The sequence below is a fragment of the Chelon labrosus genome, assembly GCF_963514085.1.
Source record: "Chelon labrosus genome assembly, chromosome: 1".
NCBI classification, from domain to species: Eukaryota; Metazoa; Chordata; class Actinopteri; order Mugiliformes; family Mugilidae; genus Chelon; species Chelon labrosus.
The window spans coordinates 83,801-100,604 of NC_140337.1; the positions used below are offsets into that span (position 1 = coordinate 83,801).

General features: G+C 42.6%; 1 protein-coding gene across 1 annotated transcript in view; it reads right to left on the minus strand.

The window, feature by feature from the left end:
• Positions 1–1,279: 1,279 nt before the first annotated feature.
• LOC311488282 (FERM domain-containing protein 7) overlaps positions 1,280–16,804 on the minus strand; it is a gene marked incomplete at its 3' end in the record, with an annotated part of 74,555 nt that continues 59,030 nt past the window's right edge. The window contains exons 7-12 of the mRNA XM_084544898.1: positions 4,671–4,818; positions 4,157–4,252; positions 3,592–3,755; positions 3,266–3,334; positions 2,761–2,836; positions 1,280–2,497 (exon numbers count right to left, since the gene is read on the minus strand). Coding sequence (XP_084401024.1) covers positions 1,280–2,497; positions 2,761–2,836; positions 3,266–3,334; positions 3,592–3,755; positions 4,157–4,252; positions 4,671–4,818 — 1,771 coding nt within the window. The remainder of the gene's footprint in view (positions 2,498–2,760; positions 2,837–3,265; positions 3,335–3,591; positions 3,756–4,156; positions 4,253–4,670; positions 4,819–16,804) is intronic.

Here is a 16,804-nt window from a genome sequence, read left to right on the forward strand (position 1 = left end):
GTAACTAAATATGTGACACGACATGCAGGGGAGAGAAGGGGAAGCAGAGGGAGACTGAGAAGCCATGGTTAACCTGTAAGAACAGAAAACAGAACATTTTTGGAATTTGAAAGAAGCTAAACCAGTCTGCAAACAGCAACACTGCACGGTGCAGAAGCAGGAAGGGACGCAATACGCTTATTCACGTGACGGACGTCAAGTTTCCAAGATCAGCATGATTCACAACAACACACCCTTGCACATAATCACCTATGTTTTAATATGTTACATACCAACTGTTTTGTTCCTGTCCTGTAATTGTTTCTGTTGTTTGTGTTCAATAATAATAATAATAAAGAAAAACTTTTATTTTTAAACAGGTGAGTTGTATACAAAATTTTCCCCCACACAGTTGCATGAATGTGGAAATTAGCTATGGAGACCAAAGCTGTTCTTTGTACTGTTTTTTTTTCTGTGGGTTACTTTTTTTTTCCTATGCCCTGGAGTTAACAACTTCACAAAACTTATGATACTCGTTACGTTGCTTATAATCCAGTTAACAGGAAGTGTGTGCACAACTATGTCAAACTAGAAGTCGTTGTTGAAACTCTGAGGTTTGGGTGATTCTTACTACCAATCGTCAACTGTCGCATCTGGTTTCAAGTAAGTCTGATTGCGTGGGGTCTTTGCCCATCTTTTTATTTAACGTCAACAATTATTAAGATGAGAATTTTATCGTAAATCAGCTAGGTAATAACAACTACTCTAATAAATTATCGGAATTGCTTTACATTTCCCCACAATTCAACCTCCAAGACATTTCCATTTCCAATAAATGTTTAAGTCTCATCCTGTCCAACAGACACAATGAAAGACTGTCCATACCTTCTCACAGGACTAGGTAGGGACACCTTGATCACAGATTAATTATGGTTAGGAGAAAGTTATCAGTAAGGAAAGAGACATCACTTCCAGCCCTTGGTGTCAAACAACAATCCACCACTTTGTATGGTTTGTAGGGCTTGTTTGATTTTGGACAGTCAGCTTTGAGGATAACATGGGTATCATTTTAAATAGTGTACGCTTACAGCTATAATGTGGCTACTATAGAGCAACTACTTTTCAGAATGAGGTTAAAACAAATCAAAATATATACATTTTATCCACCAGTACACCTCACAATATTACACCTCTCCAACATCACATTCTGATTCGACTCAGGTGGATGTATTTATTTATTTTATCCTGCCAGTTCCGACTGTGGTCACATCATGAACCCTTGCAATGTTATCACCTTCATCTACAGTGTGACTTCAGTAATCTTCACAACTCCTTTCTTATCCCCTCTTTCGCTCATCTCTTTCTTCTCTTCACTCTTTAACTCCTTTTTTGTTGTTTTCTTCAGTGCTTCCTCCTCCTCTTCCTCCTCCCCTTCTTCTTCTTCATCAAATTGGAGGCTCCCAGAAGAAAATCTCATCCTGGCCAGTCCAGTGGATCGTACCACCTTACCCAGCTGGGGGGGCGGGCAATAATATGGAAAGAAAACCTCCGGGTCTGAGTCACTGTAGCTTCCAGTGGTGCTGCCGATCATGCATAGTGAAGTGGGGCGTTCTGGTAGAGGGGAGGAGTTTAGTGGGAGGTAGGTGGGTCTAGAGGGACGTGTCAAATGGGGGTAGTAACCAAGGGGACGAAACTCAGAGGCAGGGTTAAAGTCAGGGTTCAAACTCCTTGAGAGGTGGAACTTGACATCTGGTTGGCTGGCCACACGGCGAGGCAGCCCTGGGAGGAAGTTGGAGTCATCACTGTAATGCCCCGGCTCTGTATGTCCAATGCCCAGGAACCTTGCCCCATTGCTTCCTGGCTGGTAGACCCTACCCGATCCTAGGCCACCTGAACCCGAGAGGCGAAGGTTGCGTCTGATTGGTGAAAGAGAATGTGAATCGTGACTCAGTGAGTGGCTCGGTCGGGATATGCCATCCGTGGTCACATAATCTGGCCTTCTTGGATGTGGAAAACGCTCTAGTGAGGAAACTGCAACGTAGTCCGTCAAGTATAGGTGTCGATTGAGTGGGGACGAACCAGCTAATGGGAATGATGGAAGGACAGGGCGATACTGGTAGGCAGGGCTGTTTGGGTAGAGAAGAACCAATTGCTGTGCAGCATCTGGATGCAGCTTGGGGTTGGGGCGACGTCGTGACCGGTTTCCGTACACCCCAGCTAACCTTTGGGCTTGCCGCTGCACCCCAATCCGCCCCCACCTCATGTCATCCATCAAAGAGGTTGAAGCAGATCTTAACTTTGGTGAGGTGGTTGATTGGTTTGGTAATGGAGAAAAGGGAGTGACTTGAGAGAGGGGGCAGGACCTATGGTTGATCTCAACAGATGATTGGCTGCGTTTAGTACCTCTGTCACTGACTTCTATGTCGTTCGCCCCTCGGTGATGTGGGTTCAACTCGTCCTGACTGTGGACCCCCAGAGCACGACTTGACTGAGGGAACATGTGGGAGTGTTCATACTGCTGAGGAGGTAAGACACACACAGTTATCCTAATTTAGAAGTTAATCATAATTAAGATGCCAGTTACTCTTCCCAGTGAAAAATGCAAAAATTGTAAAATGTTTTGAAATCCAAAAATATTCAGTTTTTCTTTTTTGAAAGCTAACCAAAAGATTAGCAAAGAAGTTGCTGATTCATTTTCAGTCAATAGACTAATCCACGTCTTTTGAATATACACTGTATTTGCAGCAATGGTTCTGAATTCTGAGTTGTAGTTTTCATTACTTGTTTAGAAACGTCACCGAGGAGATCAGGAGAAGATCGACACTGCCTGGGGTCATAGTCCGACTGACAATAAGTCCTGGATATACAGACAGAGGAATAAAAGAACAGATGATGCAGACAGTCTATAATAAAAAAAAAGACAAAATGTTCTGTCCTAAGTGTCATGACCTTGTGTCTTTATATTTTCAACATTTCTTTGATGAATGATAATTTGATCAAATATCATATTTGACTTATTCATACAAGGTTGCTAAATAAAGTGTTGAACTCCATTGTACTTTAGATTGCTGTAAAATAAAAAATTCTGTAAAACTGGATAGTAATTCTTGAAAAAATTAGACATTTAGCATGGTATTGGTCAATACTACGTTTATACTCATCATGGCTTTATATATTTTTTTTCATTTTCAATGGAAACGTCTTCCGTTTTGAGAGAAATATTATTCAGTATCTGTTTTTGTTCACTGTGTCATCTAAAATAACTGAATGTGTAATTTGTTTTGACCTCTCAAAGTGTGAATGCTTCCTCTCCCCTGATTCCATGCACTCTAGGAGTTGTTTCTGGGTACGCCCACTGTCACATGAGAAATGAACAACAGTCAGTAGCCATAATCATCATGTATGTATGTAGATATAATACAGTACAACATGGGAAACATTGGAATTCAATGAGAAAGAGTCACGAGGTTAGTGATCAGAAGACCACAGGGTAAAGGTGTAAACTCTGTAATCGTTTTAAAGCTTAACTTTACATATATCAAAAACCTTACCCCTCAAAAGATGAAAACAACTAGAGACAACAAAATTGTCCAAATGCAGCATGTGTTTTACCTGTATCTAAATCTGGAGCCTTTACAGGACATCAGCGTTTTGTGTATAGCCTTTGGCTCCTCAGCCAGCCTGAAGAAAGCGTGGTATTCCACACACGTCTTCCAGAATGATTTACACACATCACGACTGGCCATAGCGAACTCTAGTGTGTCCTTACATGATGGCTGGACAGACATCAGAAGACATTTTAAATAATACATAATAAACCTCATGAACCAAAACACGATCATCTCTTATTGATGTCCTGTTCTTTGAATATCAAGAACACAGCTTAATTTATCTAAGGTATGGATTCAATGAGATGCCTGAATTTGCCCCCTGGCGCTTTGAGCCTTTAACTGAGCTCCTGTGTACAAGACTTGGTGTAGCATATCGCACAACACCCTGTTGCTGGGTCAAGAAACAACCGTGCACATTCCATCTAATATATGCCAAACCTTCACTTGTGCTCTTGTTACAAACAATCAGTGTTATTCTGTAAGTGGCCATATTGTTTTGGCACAGAGTTGATTTCAAGATTACTGTCAAATACTGTGTGGTCCTTTAAACTGGGTCAGGTTCTCACCCCAACTTTATCGTGTAGTTTGATGAGAAAATGCTTGCGCTTGAAGCTTATCTTACGAATCTTCGCCCAGCTAAATGTGTTGATTTTAGTGTTTCCCTGGAAAATAGAACAATAAATTAATAATTATGTCCTTCAGTGCATAGCAACAGTCTATTACGATATAACATGCAGGTGTTTAATTGTGTTTTAGCTTATTCTTAGTATTTCATGTATCATAAGTTTTCCTACATGAATTTGGTCAATGGTTTTAGATGTATGTATGTGGACATTTAGAACTATTGGTGGCACCATATAAACAAATCATGGGATCACCAAACTCGAACCTTCGTATTCATCTCTTGGATACTTTCAAATCCACATTTAAACCAATCCTTTCAATATTTGTTGAGATATATTGCATATTTACAATCCAGCTTCTGCAACTGGTGACTTTTCCGAGATTTATGGAAGGATAATTACAGTTCACGTGAGAATGTCTAGTGTGCATGTATGTGTTAAACCAGTAAATCCATACCTGAAAGACCAGTACTCCAGAATGTGTGACAGCCAGGTTGATCCTCATTCCCTCTCCATCATGGGCGGGATGAGGCCTAATGCCATACATGTCCAGCTTCCTCGCTACCTCCAGTAGGTGGATGTCGGATTCTACTGGAGAGACACCTCTACAAGAAGAGAGAAAGAATCGCAGACAAATTATCCCAAATTCCTGGCTGTATTTAAAAGACCCAGATACGACATGTTGCTTGTTTGTCCTGGTGGTCAGTAGTGGTATTGCAACAATAAATCTCCTTCCTACAACCATCACAAAAGAATTACAGCATCTAAACCATCAACTTGTCTTTGAGATCCCATCCCAACTAAATTGCTCAAGGAGGTTTTCCATTAATGAACACCTCCATATTAAACCAGATAAATTTATCTTTATTTTTTGAGGTTTAAGTAGGAAACTTCTGCTGAAACTTGCTTGTTTGTGTAAACAATCAGAAACTGGTGCAGCTAATTTACATAAACGGTTAGGTACTTACCTGTCGTTAGGGGGGAGGGCTGTTTGTCCCTGTCCTCTTTCCCTATGAATCATGCTCTAATGACCCTTGTCTGTCAGAGGCTCCAGTCCAGGTGTGAAAGGGGTTGAAACTTCATGGGGACAGAAGTTAAAACTGCATTGTAAATAGATGGCAGATTCAATCTCACTCCACCTCCTCTGTTTAGAGAAGTTTTTTCCAGTCTGACATCCTTTACTCTAAGATTTGGACACTGTTATCTTCAAAGGAGTGTCATTTGTCCCTCAGGTGTAGGTGGACCACTGAATCATTTCCTGATGAGCTGGCTCTCCTGCGTTGGTGCATGTGTTTGTGGATGGGCTGTTTGGTTTCCCCAGTGCACAAATCTGTATACTCCTCACTGCACTGAACAGCGTAAACCCACATTACTCTGTTTCTCCCTGGGTGTTTTGTCTTTCGGGTAGACCTGTTTTTGTTGTATTCCTTCTCTCTGTCCTTTTTGGGATATCTTTTTGAGCCTTTGACAAAGGCCCAGTTGGGATATCTACATATGTTGAGTGTTTGTTTGATGCGTTTCTGCTCCTTCTCCTTGCTATCCATTCTTGTGGGTACAGTCTTCTCGGTGCTGAAGAGTTCTGATGACCAGTGGTTTGTGTTTCAGGGGGTGGTGTGAATCAAATAATAAATGCTGATCAGTCTGAGTTGATTTCCTATACACTCCAATGTTGAGGCTTTGGTCTTCTTCCATGTGCACCAGACAGTCCAGGAAGGCTAAACTATCTCCACTGATGTCCTCCCAAGTGAACTTGATGTTGATGTTGCATGTCAACTTTTCTACTTATACAAAAGTAAGTTATGGAGTTTCTCAAGGTTCTGTGCTACACTGTAAACCTTTGATGTAAATTTACAGTGAAATCTTAACAGTATTTTACTGTATTACTGTCATACAGTATCATACTGTAAACTGCAATGCAATCTGGGAGAAAAAAAGTGATTACAGCAAATTACAGCACATTAAGAGAATGACATTTTTTACAGGATTATACTGTAAACTTTACTGTAAACAGCTGAGCATCATGGGAAGGTGAAAGGAAAGTGCGGGAACTAAAATTTGAACATCTACCGACATAGCAAGACATTTTTATTAAATGGCAAAAGTTTGTTTTTGCTGCTTGCATTTTATTTTTGTTGATTTTAACTTTGGTGCCAGCCAGTCTCTGTCACCACAAAGGCAGTCACAGGACAACGTGCTTAGCCTTTTGTCACAGATGTCCGGAGCCATCTGATGTCCTCCACTGAGTAAGTTAACATTAATTCACCAGTCGTGTGTACATGCTCTTGAATACGACCCATGGGAGCGTTTCATAAAATAGCGCTCCTACCGGTAACAGGAGAGTATTGCGGATTGCGGGGATTAATCCACTACATCGGTGTCATAGTTGGACGAATTAAGGTAAGTACAGCATGTGTTTAATTGACATTTGAGAACAATATAACATGTCAGCTCGTTTTAATGTTGTTTCGCTGTCTAGTACACTATCTAGAATTACTACGGGGGATAAAATTACCGTTATAAGAGCTAACGTTGCATTAAAACAACGCTTGCCAAACGTTAGCTAGCTATCATTATAACAGCTATGTAGAAAATACTCTCACTTGCACAGGCCCAGGTGGGCGGAACTTATACTCATCAACCAAACAGACTTCACCTGAGGTGTTAAGTAACCTCAGCCAGGCTCTGCTCGGCCCTTCCTTTCCTTTGTCTGCCAGAGCATGCTGCCTGGCTATGGAGCTGTATCCTTCCAGTTGATTGTTAACTTTGGATGCATTATCTGAGTGAGTTCATGTTGGTTCTTCATGCATTGAAATAATTTACATTCTAATAGATTTATTCCTGTACCTTTGGTAATTTCATATCATTGTCATTTATTCTTAGCAAATGAATCATCTGTACAACGATCAACTCTGGCAAGAGAATAAAAGGTTGAATGGCTCTCATCTGGTCCTCATATTTTGACTGATATGCCAATGTAGAAGCTATATATATATAATCCAGTCACCAGCAGAACAAGTTCTTACATGGTCCTTCGAGCCGGATAGCTTAGGCATTGGACATGGATCAGAGAGAGCAGCATGGTGGGGAAAGACTCGGGAGGGGAGAGCGACAGAGGACCGCACCTTCATATCTCCAAGATTATGATTATCAAGCTTCTCTTCCTCCCCCATCAAGTCATGCACTTCCTCATGTTGCTGAACCTAAGAATGAAGGTCAGTCTACCCCAGTCCCCATACATGACCAAGTTAAGCAGATAAGAGATATGGTCATGCAACTTCTCAGCAGGCAGGATGCATTAGAGAGACAGCAAGACTCATGCAGGTCTTCTCCCTCAAGCTATGGTGAGGGTGAATCTGAGATAGACCAAGAAGCTTATGAGCCAAACTCGCCAACAAGTAAGCACACTCAAACCCGTGCTCATAGTGCATGTCTATTACCAGCACACCAACATGATGATTACATGCCTGACCCCCCCGCAAGAGCAAGCTCTGAGTCTGCACTCCCAGTGCCTCCTCATCATTGGTGCCCCCAGCACCTTCCTTCCACCCAGTCCATCCTCCATCACTGGTGCCCCCAGCACCTCCCTCCCACCTAGTGCCCCCTCTATCGCTGGTGCCCCCAGCACCTCCCTCCCACCTAGTGCCCCCTCCATCGCTGGTGCCCCCAGCACCTTCCCTCCACCCAGTGCCTCCTCCATCGCTGGTGCCCCCAGCACCTCCGCCCCCCCAAGTGCCCCCTCCATCTCTGGTGCCCCCAGCGCCTCCCCCCCACCAAGTGCCTCATCCAGTGCTGGTAACCCCAGGGCCTCCCCCACATCAAGCACCTCTTCATCAGTGGCCCCCAGTGCCACCATATCATCAGTGGCCCCCAGTGTTTCCCCCTATTCCGTGGGCTCTGGCACCTAATACCCAGCAGCTGCTTCCAGCACCTCAAGACTCCTTAGTAACCCACCCTCCTCAGGTGCCTTTTGCTCCTTCAGGAAGGCCAACCCCTGATATGCAGCCCCAGTACCCCAACCAAGCATATCAATATTACAGTAATCTTCCCCACTCATTATGGCCCCCGGCCCCAGTACATAGCCCACAACTGTATGCACCGGGGTACAGGTCACGTGTCGAGGGACCCACTTTTCCCAGTTTTGATAAAGAAGATCCTCATGAATACACAATGCTTAAGATGGCCCTTAGAAATCTCTTACCCCCATGGGAGACAGAAATTTATAAGTATCATGTTTTGCTAGACCATCTCAAGCTACCCTCAGCACGGCATATTGCATTAGCCTACGCCCATGACCCACAGCCTTATACCAAGTCTTTAGCCGCTTTAGATCAGCAGTATGGGCAACCCCACCATTTAGCACTCAAAGAAATAACCACGATAATACATCTTCCAAAAGTCCAACCTGGTGACGCTAAAGCATTCCATAATTTTGCAGTCAGAGTCCAGTCTCTAGTGGGGATGTTACAGGCTATGGGGCAGAATGAGGGAGCAGCAGAGCTAGCATGTTCCTCACATGTGCAACATCTCCTCAGTAAGCTGCCGTCTGATTCAGTTGCTAACTTTATACGCTATATCCGTTCAGCCCGACCAGGAGTTTCCTACACCCTAGTAGATTTTGCTACGTGGCTCCAGAGTGAAGCAGAGTGTCAGTCCGTAGCTGCCCAAGTCAGACATCTAACCACAGAAAACCCTATGCAAATGAGGAGGCCTATGCTAAAGTCTGCTCCTACAGCTGCTACCATATTACATGGCACCAACTCCAACCCCCATTTCCCGTCTCCTACAGAAAAGCTGGGAACTAGAACACGAACATGCCAATACTGCAACTCAACTAATCATTCAATAATAAGATGTAAAGGACTGAAGGATCAGAGGACGGAGGACATAATCACCTGGATTAAGAAGGAAAGGAGATGTTGGAGGTGTGCCGGCCCACATATGGCAATGAACTGTAATCTAAAAAAGCCATGTCCCCTTTGCAATAGGAAACATCTGGGCATTCTCCATCGAGTGAACCAAATGGAGACAGACTCGAAAGTCCTGTACCTAAATCCTCAGTCTGGCTCCCCTAAAGTCCTTTTGAAAGTGGTCAAAGTAATCCTACGGCATAAACGCCGCACCTTAGACACCTATGCCATCCTGGATGACGGCTCCCAGCGTACAATGCTCCTCCCAGCAGCCTGTAAACAGCTAGGACTTGAAGGGCCCATGGAACGCCTCGTTGTGCGTACCATTAGACAAAGAACAGAAGGTTTAGACGGTGCCTCAGTCAGTTTCCAGATATCCCCGGCATTGAATCCACAAAAAACATTTAACATTAAAGACGCATTCACATCTGATAAGCTGTCACTGGTAGACCAGAGTTATCCAGTAGAGAAGCTCCAAAAGCGCTACCGCCACCTACAGGGCCTTCCCCTTCACTCTTTCTCGAAAGTCCAGCCTCTTCTCCTGATAGGAGCAGATAACTCTCATCTGATAACTCCAACCAAGAGAGTCTGCTCCGGTCCACCAGGGACACCAGCAGCTGTCCACACCCAGCTAGGTTGGACACTGCAGGGACCGACCTTCCTGCATGAACAATCAGATGCCACCCAAGCCCTCTTCACCACCTCATCTGTTACCCCTTATGCAGATCTCATTCGTCATGTGGAGAAATTATGGCAGGTAGATGTACTCCCCTTTAAAAATGAGAAACTAATCACAAGATCAAAACAAGATCAAGAGGCTATGAAACTGCTGGAGGCCAAAACAGTCAAGGTCAAGATGGATGGCATCAAACGCTATGCAACGCCACTACTTCGTACCCATAATGCTCCCACCCTACAAGCATCCAAGGAGTCTGTTATGCCCCTCCTGCGCCATACTGAACGCCACTTAGTAAAAAACCCAGAACTGGCCCAAATCTACAGTAAAGAGATTGACAAGTTAGTGCAGGAAGGTTATGTATCCAAACTAACTTCTGATCAAATATCCAAATCACTAGAGTCTTGGTATATCCCTCACCACATAGTAGAGCACAATGGAAAACCCCGTATAGTTTTTAATTGCTCATTCTCCTACCAAGGCCAAGTTTTGAATAACCAACTTCTCCCAGGACCAATACTAGGTCCATCACTGCTAGGTGTGCTGCTTCGCTTCCGACAGCACAGAGTGGCAATCAGTGGAGATATTAAATCAATGTTCCACCAAATCAGACTCCTCCCAGAAGACAGACCACTGTTAAGATTCCTGTGGCGTGACCTTAAAAAAGAAGACCCTCCTGATGTTTACGAGTGGCAAGTACTTCCGTTTGGCACCACCTGCAGCCCCTGCTGTGCCATCTATGCAGTTCAAAAACATGCACAGGAATATCAAGAGCACAACCCCAATGTTACAGCCATAGTACTCCAGTCCTTTTACGTCGACAACTGTCTGCATTCCCTTTCTTGCCCTCACGAGGCAGAGAAACTGGTGATTGAGTTAAGAAATGTGTTGAGCACTGGAGGCTTCGACATCAGGCAGTGGGCCAGCAACATTCGGTCTGTTGTACACCAGTTACCCCCCGAGGCCAAGTCTGACAGCACAGAACACTGGCTGAGCCATGACAAAATCGAACCAACAGAGGGCACTTTGGGGTTAAGCTGGCACTTTGCATCTGACACTCTCGGTTACAAGCATAGGCCAGTAGTGTATAATGAGTTAACCATGAGGAACATATACAAAGTACTTGCCACTCAGTATGATCCCCTTGGATATATAATACCCTACACCACTAGAGCTAAAGTTCTCCTCCAACAATTCTGGATGAAAAAAAGAGAATGGGATGACCCCATACCTTATGGCGAACTTCAACAAGCATGGATGGAGTGGGAAAAGGAGCTCCCTGACCTAGCCAAAATCCAGTACCCAAGATGGTATGAATTTAGTGTACCTTATCCGGTAAGGCAAAGACAACTACATATTTTTTGTGATGCCTCTGAAAGAGCCTATGGCTCTGTAGCTTATCTGAGGGTGGAGGATGAGCAGGGAGGCACTCATGTTTCATTTATCATGGCTAGATCAAGGGTAGCTCCCAAAAAACAGCTTACCATCCCGCGCCTTGAGCTGTCAGCTGCACTGACAGGAGCTCAACTGGCTCAGTTGTTTAAGAGTGAGTTAACCATCCCTGTCGACCAAACAGTGCTTTGGTCAGATTCCACTGTAGTCTTGACCTGGCTACAGTCTGAGTCATGTAGATATAAAGTGTTCGTTGCAAACCGCATCACAGAAATTCTAGATCTAACCTCCCCTGATCAGTGGCGTTATGTCGATACATGCAGAAACCCTGCTGATGATATTACTAGAGGCAAAACCTTGATGGAGTTGACAGAACCGTGTAGATGGAACAGAGGCCCAGCATTCCTTGCTATGCCTTCCGATCAATGGCCCGTTCGGCCACCACACATTCAGGATCCAATCCCAGATCTAATGAAACCTTTGTTTTGTGGCCTCACTCAGCTTAATCAGAACTCAGATCTACCTGACCCCAGTCACTTTGCTACCTGGCAAGATCTTGTTGAGGCAACCCATCAAAGCCTTCACGATACTGCCAAATACAACCCCACTGGAACCCCATCTTTCACCCGAGCTGAGGTGGAGACACTTCTTCTCTCAAAAGCTCAATCAGACAGCTTCCCAGACGATGTCCAAGCCCTTAAGTCTAGTAGAGAACTCCCCACAAATAGTCGCCTCTCTTCCCTTTCTCCGCAGTTCGACCACAATCTAAATCTAATTAGAGTAGGAGGTAGACTACGATTAGCAGCTGAACTTGAACCAGGAGCAATGTACCCCATTGTCCTAGACCCCAACCATCCAATAACCAGCCTAATAATAAAGGACTACGACATCCGCCTTCTCCATCCTGGTCCTGAGAGGGTTTTTGGAGAGATCAGACGTTCCTACTGGATTCTCAGAGGCCGACAAGCCATTAAGCGACATCAATGGACCTGTACAGACTGCAGGAAATGGAGAGCTAAACCCATTATCCCGAAAATGGCAGACCTGCCCCCTTCCCGAGTCCGTTTAACCCAGCCTCCGTTCTGGTCCACAGGTATGGACTGTTTTGGTCCATTGGTCATAAAGGTGGGGCGAAAAACAGAGAAAAGATGGGGCCTCCTGTTCAAATGCCTTACAACCCACTGCCTCCATGTAGAAATTCTAACAGGCCTGGACACCGACAGCTTTCTTATGGCCTTACGACGTTTCACAGCACGCCGAGGTCAACCCTTTGAACTCTTGTCAGACTGTGGGACAAACTTTAAAGGGGGAGCAAAGGAACTCAGCAATGCTTTTGAGGCCTTGAACCCAGAATTAAAGGAGGAGTTGGGTAAAAGGAAAATCCAGTTCAAGTTTAACCCTCCAAATGCTCCCCATTTTGGAGGAACGTGGGAGAGGGAGGTAAGATCTATCAAAACAGCCTTACGAGTGACACTGGGAGCACAAACTGTTACGGAGGAGGTACTCAACACAGTTTTGATAGAAATCGAAGGTATCCTCAACTCAAAACCACTGGGGTACGTGTCATCAGACCTGGCTGATCCTGACCCCGTGACCCCAAATTTGCTTCTTATGGGGCGGCGGGATGCCTCCCTTCCCCAGGCAGTGTATGGTGACTTAGACCTCATCGGCAGAAGAAGGTGGAGACACAGCCAAATCCTAGCGGACCACTTTTGGAAACGCTTTATTAAAGACTATTTACCCAGCCTTCAAACCCGCCAGAAGTGGCAAAGGGACAAAATCAACCTAACGGTGTCAGACGTAGTAATGGTGATGGACCCACAGCTGCCTAGAGGATTCTGGCCTATTGGGAAGGTAACCCGCCTTTTTCCCAGTGATGACGGGCGTATTCGGAAAGTGGAGGTAAACATCAGTGGGAAATCATACATCAGACCTGTTGCAAGGCTAATAACCCTCCCTTCAATAGTGGATCCTGAGCCCACAGAGTCTGGTAAAATTTAGCGTAATTATCAAATATGTCGCCATATTTGAGGGGCGGCTGTAGAAAATACTCTCACTTGCACAGGCCCAGGTGGGCGGAACTTATACTCATCAACCAAACAGACTTCACCTGAGGTGTTAAGTAACCTCAGCCAGGCTCTGCTCGGCCCTTCCTTTCCTTTGTCTGCCAGAGCATGCTGCCTGGCTATGGAGCTGTATCCTTCCAGTTGATTGTTAACTTTGGATGCATTATCTGAGTGAGTTCATGTTGGTTCTTCATGCATTGAAATAATTTACATTCTAATAGATTTATTCCTGTACCTTTGGTAATTTCATATCATTGTCATTTATTCTTAGCAAATGAATCATCTGTACAACGATCAACTCTGGCAAGAGAATAAAAGGTTGAATGGCTCTCATCTGGTCCTCATATTTTGACTGATATGCCAATGTAGAAGCTATATATATATAATCCAGTCACCAGCAGAACAAGTTCTTACAAGCTATGTAAATATGACTTCCAGAAGACGTCAGGACATGCACAGGTGAAAGCCTGGAATGGAAAAGGACAGACAGATAAGACAGGTGTCCATTGGTGTCTGTAAGCCGACTTTAAATGCTATTATCATACTTTACATACTTAATTTACCAATCACAGTATCTATTGTTCTGAAGCGAAAGCGTGTATTGAAATAGTTAAGTAATATATTAATTTATAACTGCTCTATGTCTGAAATCAGGCATGGTCCCTGAGAACCTGAGGCCCTCTTGACAGGTCAGAGTGATCACTGGATCATTTAAAAGTGTGTCATCAGTAATTTTATTTTCACTATATGAATACCTGTCAAACTGTTTCAGTGAGAACAGTCTCATTCTAGCCTTCTCTTAACCTATAGCCTGCATCATTGTTTGATTGGCCATGATTTCTACAAAGGAACATAACATGCATATAATAGTAAGATATTCACTGGAAAATAAGGGGTAAACATGAAGTTAAACAGACAGGTAGCTCCTTGATTAGACAGTTTTGCTGTTGTCATCCAGCATCAAAAGGACTTAAAGTCAAATCTAATTTTATTTATATAGCCCGAAATCAAATCAATTCAGTTTGTCCCAGGGGGTTTACAATCTATACAGTATGTGACATCCTCTGTCCTTAGACCCTCAATTTCACTAAGGAACAACTACTATGATTTGTGTTGGGAAACCAAATTCTGACATAAGTTTCTGCAGTACATTATATTTCTGATGTTAGAAGCATTATGAGTAATGTTATACTGCAAATTAAGAACATGACATGTTTGTATCTTGTACGTGCCTGACTACATAGTATGTACGTTGTGTACTACATGCATACTGTGTTACATAATGCACTTTTTTATCTAACTTGGCTACACTAATTTATCGCGTTATCTTCAAATATAGGCTGTTGCATACATATACAGAATGTGGATCATTTTACCAGGTATTCTGATTACAAAATGCCTGCATAACTGAGGAATCAATGTGTCATTGGAAATTGTACATTTGTCCAATAATTTCCAAACAATTTAACAGTAATACTTAATGCTGTCTATCTATCTGTCTTGCAGTGGGACATAGTGGAAAAACTCCTGGGAGCCAAAAGACAACATTCAAAGCTAACATCCTGAAATAGACTGTTACTGTGTCATATTGATTTTGTTGTTGTTGCTGTGTTGTATTGTTTGTTATTTTTGCTGTGTTGTATTGTTTGTTATTGTTGTTGTGTTGTATGGCAGTTATGGAGACTGACAGGGGATTATGCCATACTGTGGTAATCAAAAATGTTCAAGTATAGACATGTTTCTTTTTTAATAATTAATTTTTAATGTTTGATTCAGACTGGTATTTAATTGATGACAAGAGTGAAAATCAGTTATTATATTCTTTGATATAAATGCTTTATGATCCGTTTTGCTTGATCTTTGAGGAGGCAGGCTACATGAATGATAAATGTTAATGTCTGGTAATGTTTTAAAATAAAATACCTGCCACCTGTCTCTGTCTGTGTTCATTTCCATTCAATTCAGTTTCATGATCGTTTACAGTTTTTAAATTAGCAGCCTGAATAGGTTTGTTTTCACTAAAAAAGGGTGAGGGGTTAACAGACAACTTCATCCAATCACACCCATTACAGTAGCTTAGCCAGCATAAAAGATGAGCCCATGTCATCGAGAAGTACACTCTTACCCATCAGCTGAATTTTTGTGCTTATATTGCTTGTTAATTACTCAGAATTGATTTAGTTTTGATTAACATTTATTGTTAAAGGCATAAGCCATGAATCTGTGGTTACACTATAGATGAGGATAGAAGTTACAATATTCTGAAATCAAGGAATGCCTCTGTCGCATATCCTCATTAGTGTTTTGTTGAGATGCTGTTTTTTCATTGAAACACACAGATGTCAGAAAGTACCTATTGGACATCATAACAACGGTATGTGTAACTGATTTACTCAAAGTCCCTTGACAAATAGCTGTTGTGATGTTAGTTTTCACATGGGTTCAAGATGTCTGGTGGAATTAATTTGGCAAAAACTGGCAAAAACAAATGAGCAGATACAATATAAATTACTAATTCAGTTGTAAATCTGTCAGATATGATTACCTTACATGGTTTCTCTCATTGTTATTTATTTTTATTTTTTTTAAAATCCTTATTTCATGGGCTGAGCCCTCAAAAGGCTCTCTGAATCTAAGCCTGTGCACAGCTGTGTCCATGAAATGTGAAAATCCATACTTTGTTGTAGGACTATAATAAAGATATCATTGGAAAGGTCTCAACCTGGGGAATAACATATGTCAGTTAGGAGATTGTAAATGGCTCCTTCTTTGAACTATTGACCTTTGAACCCTGACTTCTGAGAAGTTCTGAAGGGCTCTAATTCTGCATCAAAAGGGGCTATAGACATGGGACAAAGTGTTCTAGAAAGCTTATGAACTCAGCTGTGTGACTATACCTAGTGAATATTGACAGAAAGTGGGGGTGCTGTTCAAAATGGTAAACATATCTTTTCACCCACTTTACAATTATATACTTAAATTCTGGTCACAGAAATGTGTTTCCCACACCCTTAAACCCCCGGCTATGTATTCATTTTATTATTTATAACCTCCTATTCTAGGAAATCACTAATCATTGTAGAAACTACAAATCCCTTGAGCTGCGACATGTTGCTTGATACCAAGTCACGTGATATTTGTAGTTTTTCGGTTTACAAACACGTATGTTAAAATAGGGTTGTAAAAAAGATATATATACTGATTACATTGAATATCTAGTATTGCCGAACTAGTGATGACATTACTTTAAGTTGATATATGTTAAGAAAAAGTAAAGATAGTTTATTTAAGATGTGTTTAGAACCGCCCAATATAGATTTACGCCAAAAAGCAATGCAGTTTGGTTCTCCGGCTTTATAGAACAGTAGATAGGGTTAGGATTGGTTTATCTGCTTAACACATGAAATATTTACTACAGCCGAACTTGTAATGGCAGTGATTATAGTTGCTTTCAGTTAAGAAATGACACACAACACTGCATTTGAGTCGTTTATTTGAAAATATTATGAAGCTTTGCTGTAGCTTGGTTGAGCGGCAGAAACCGAACACA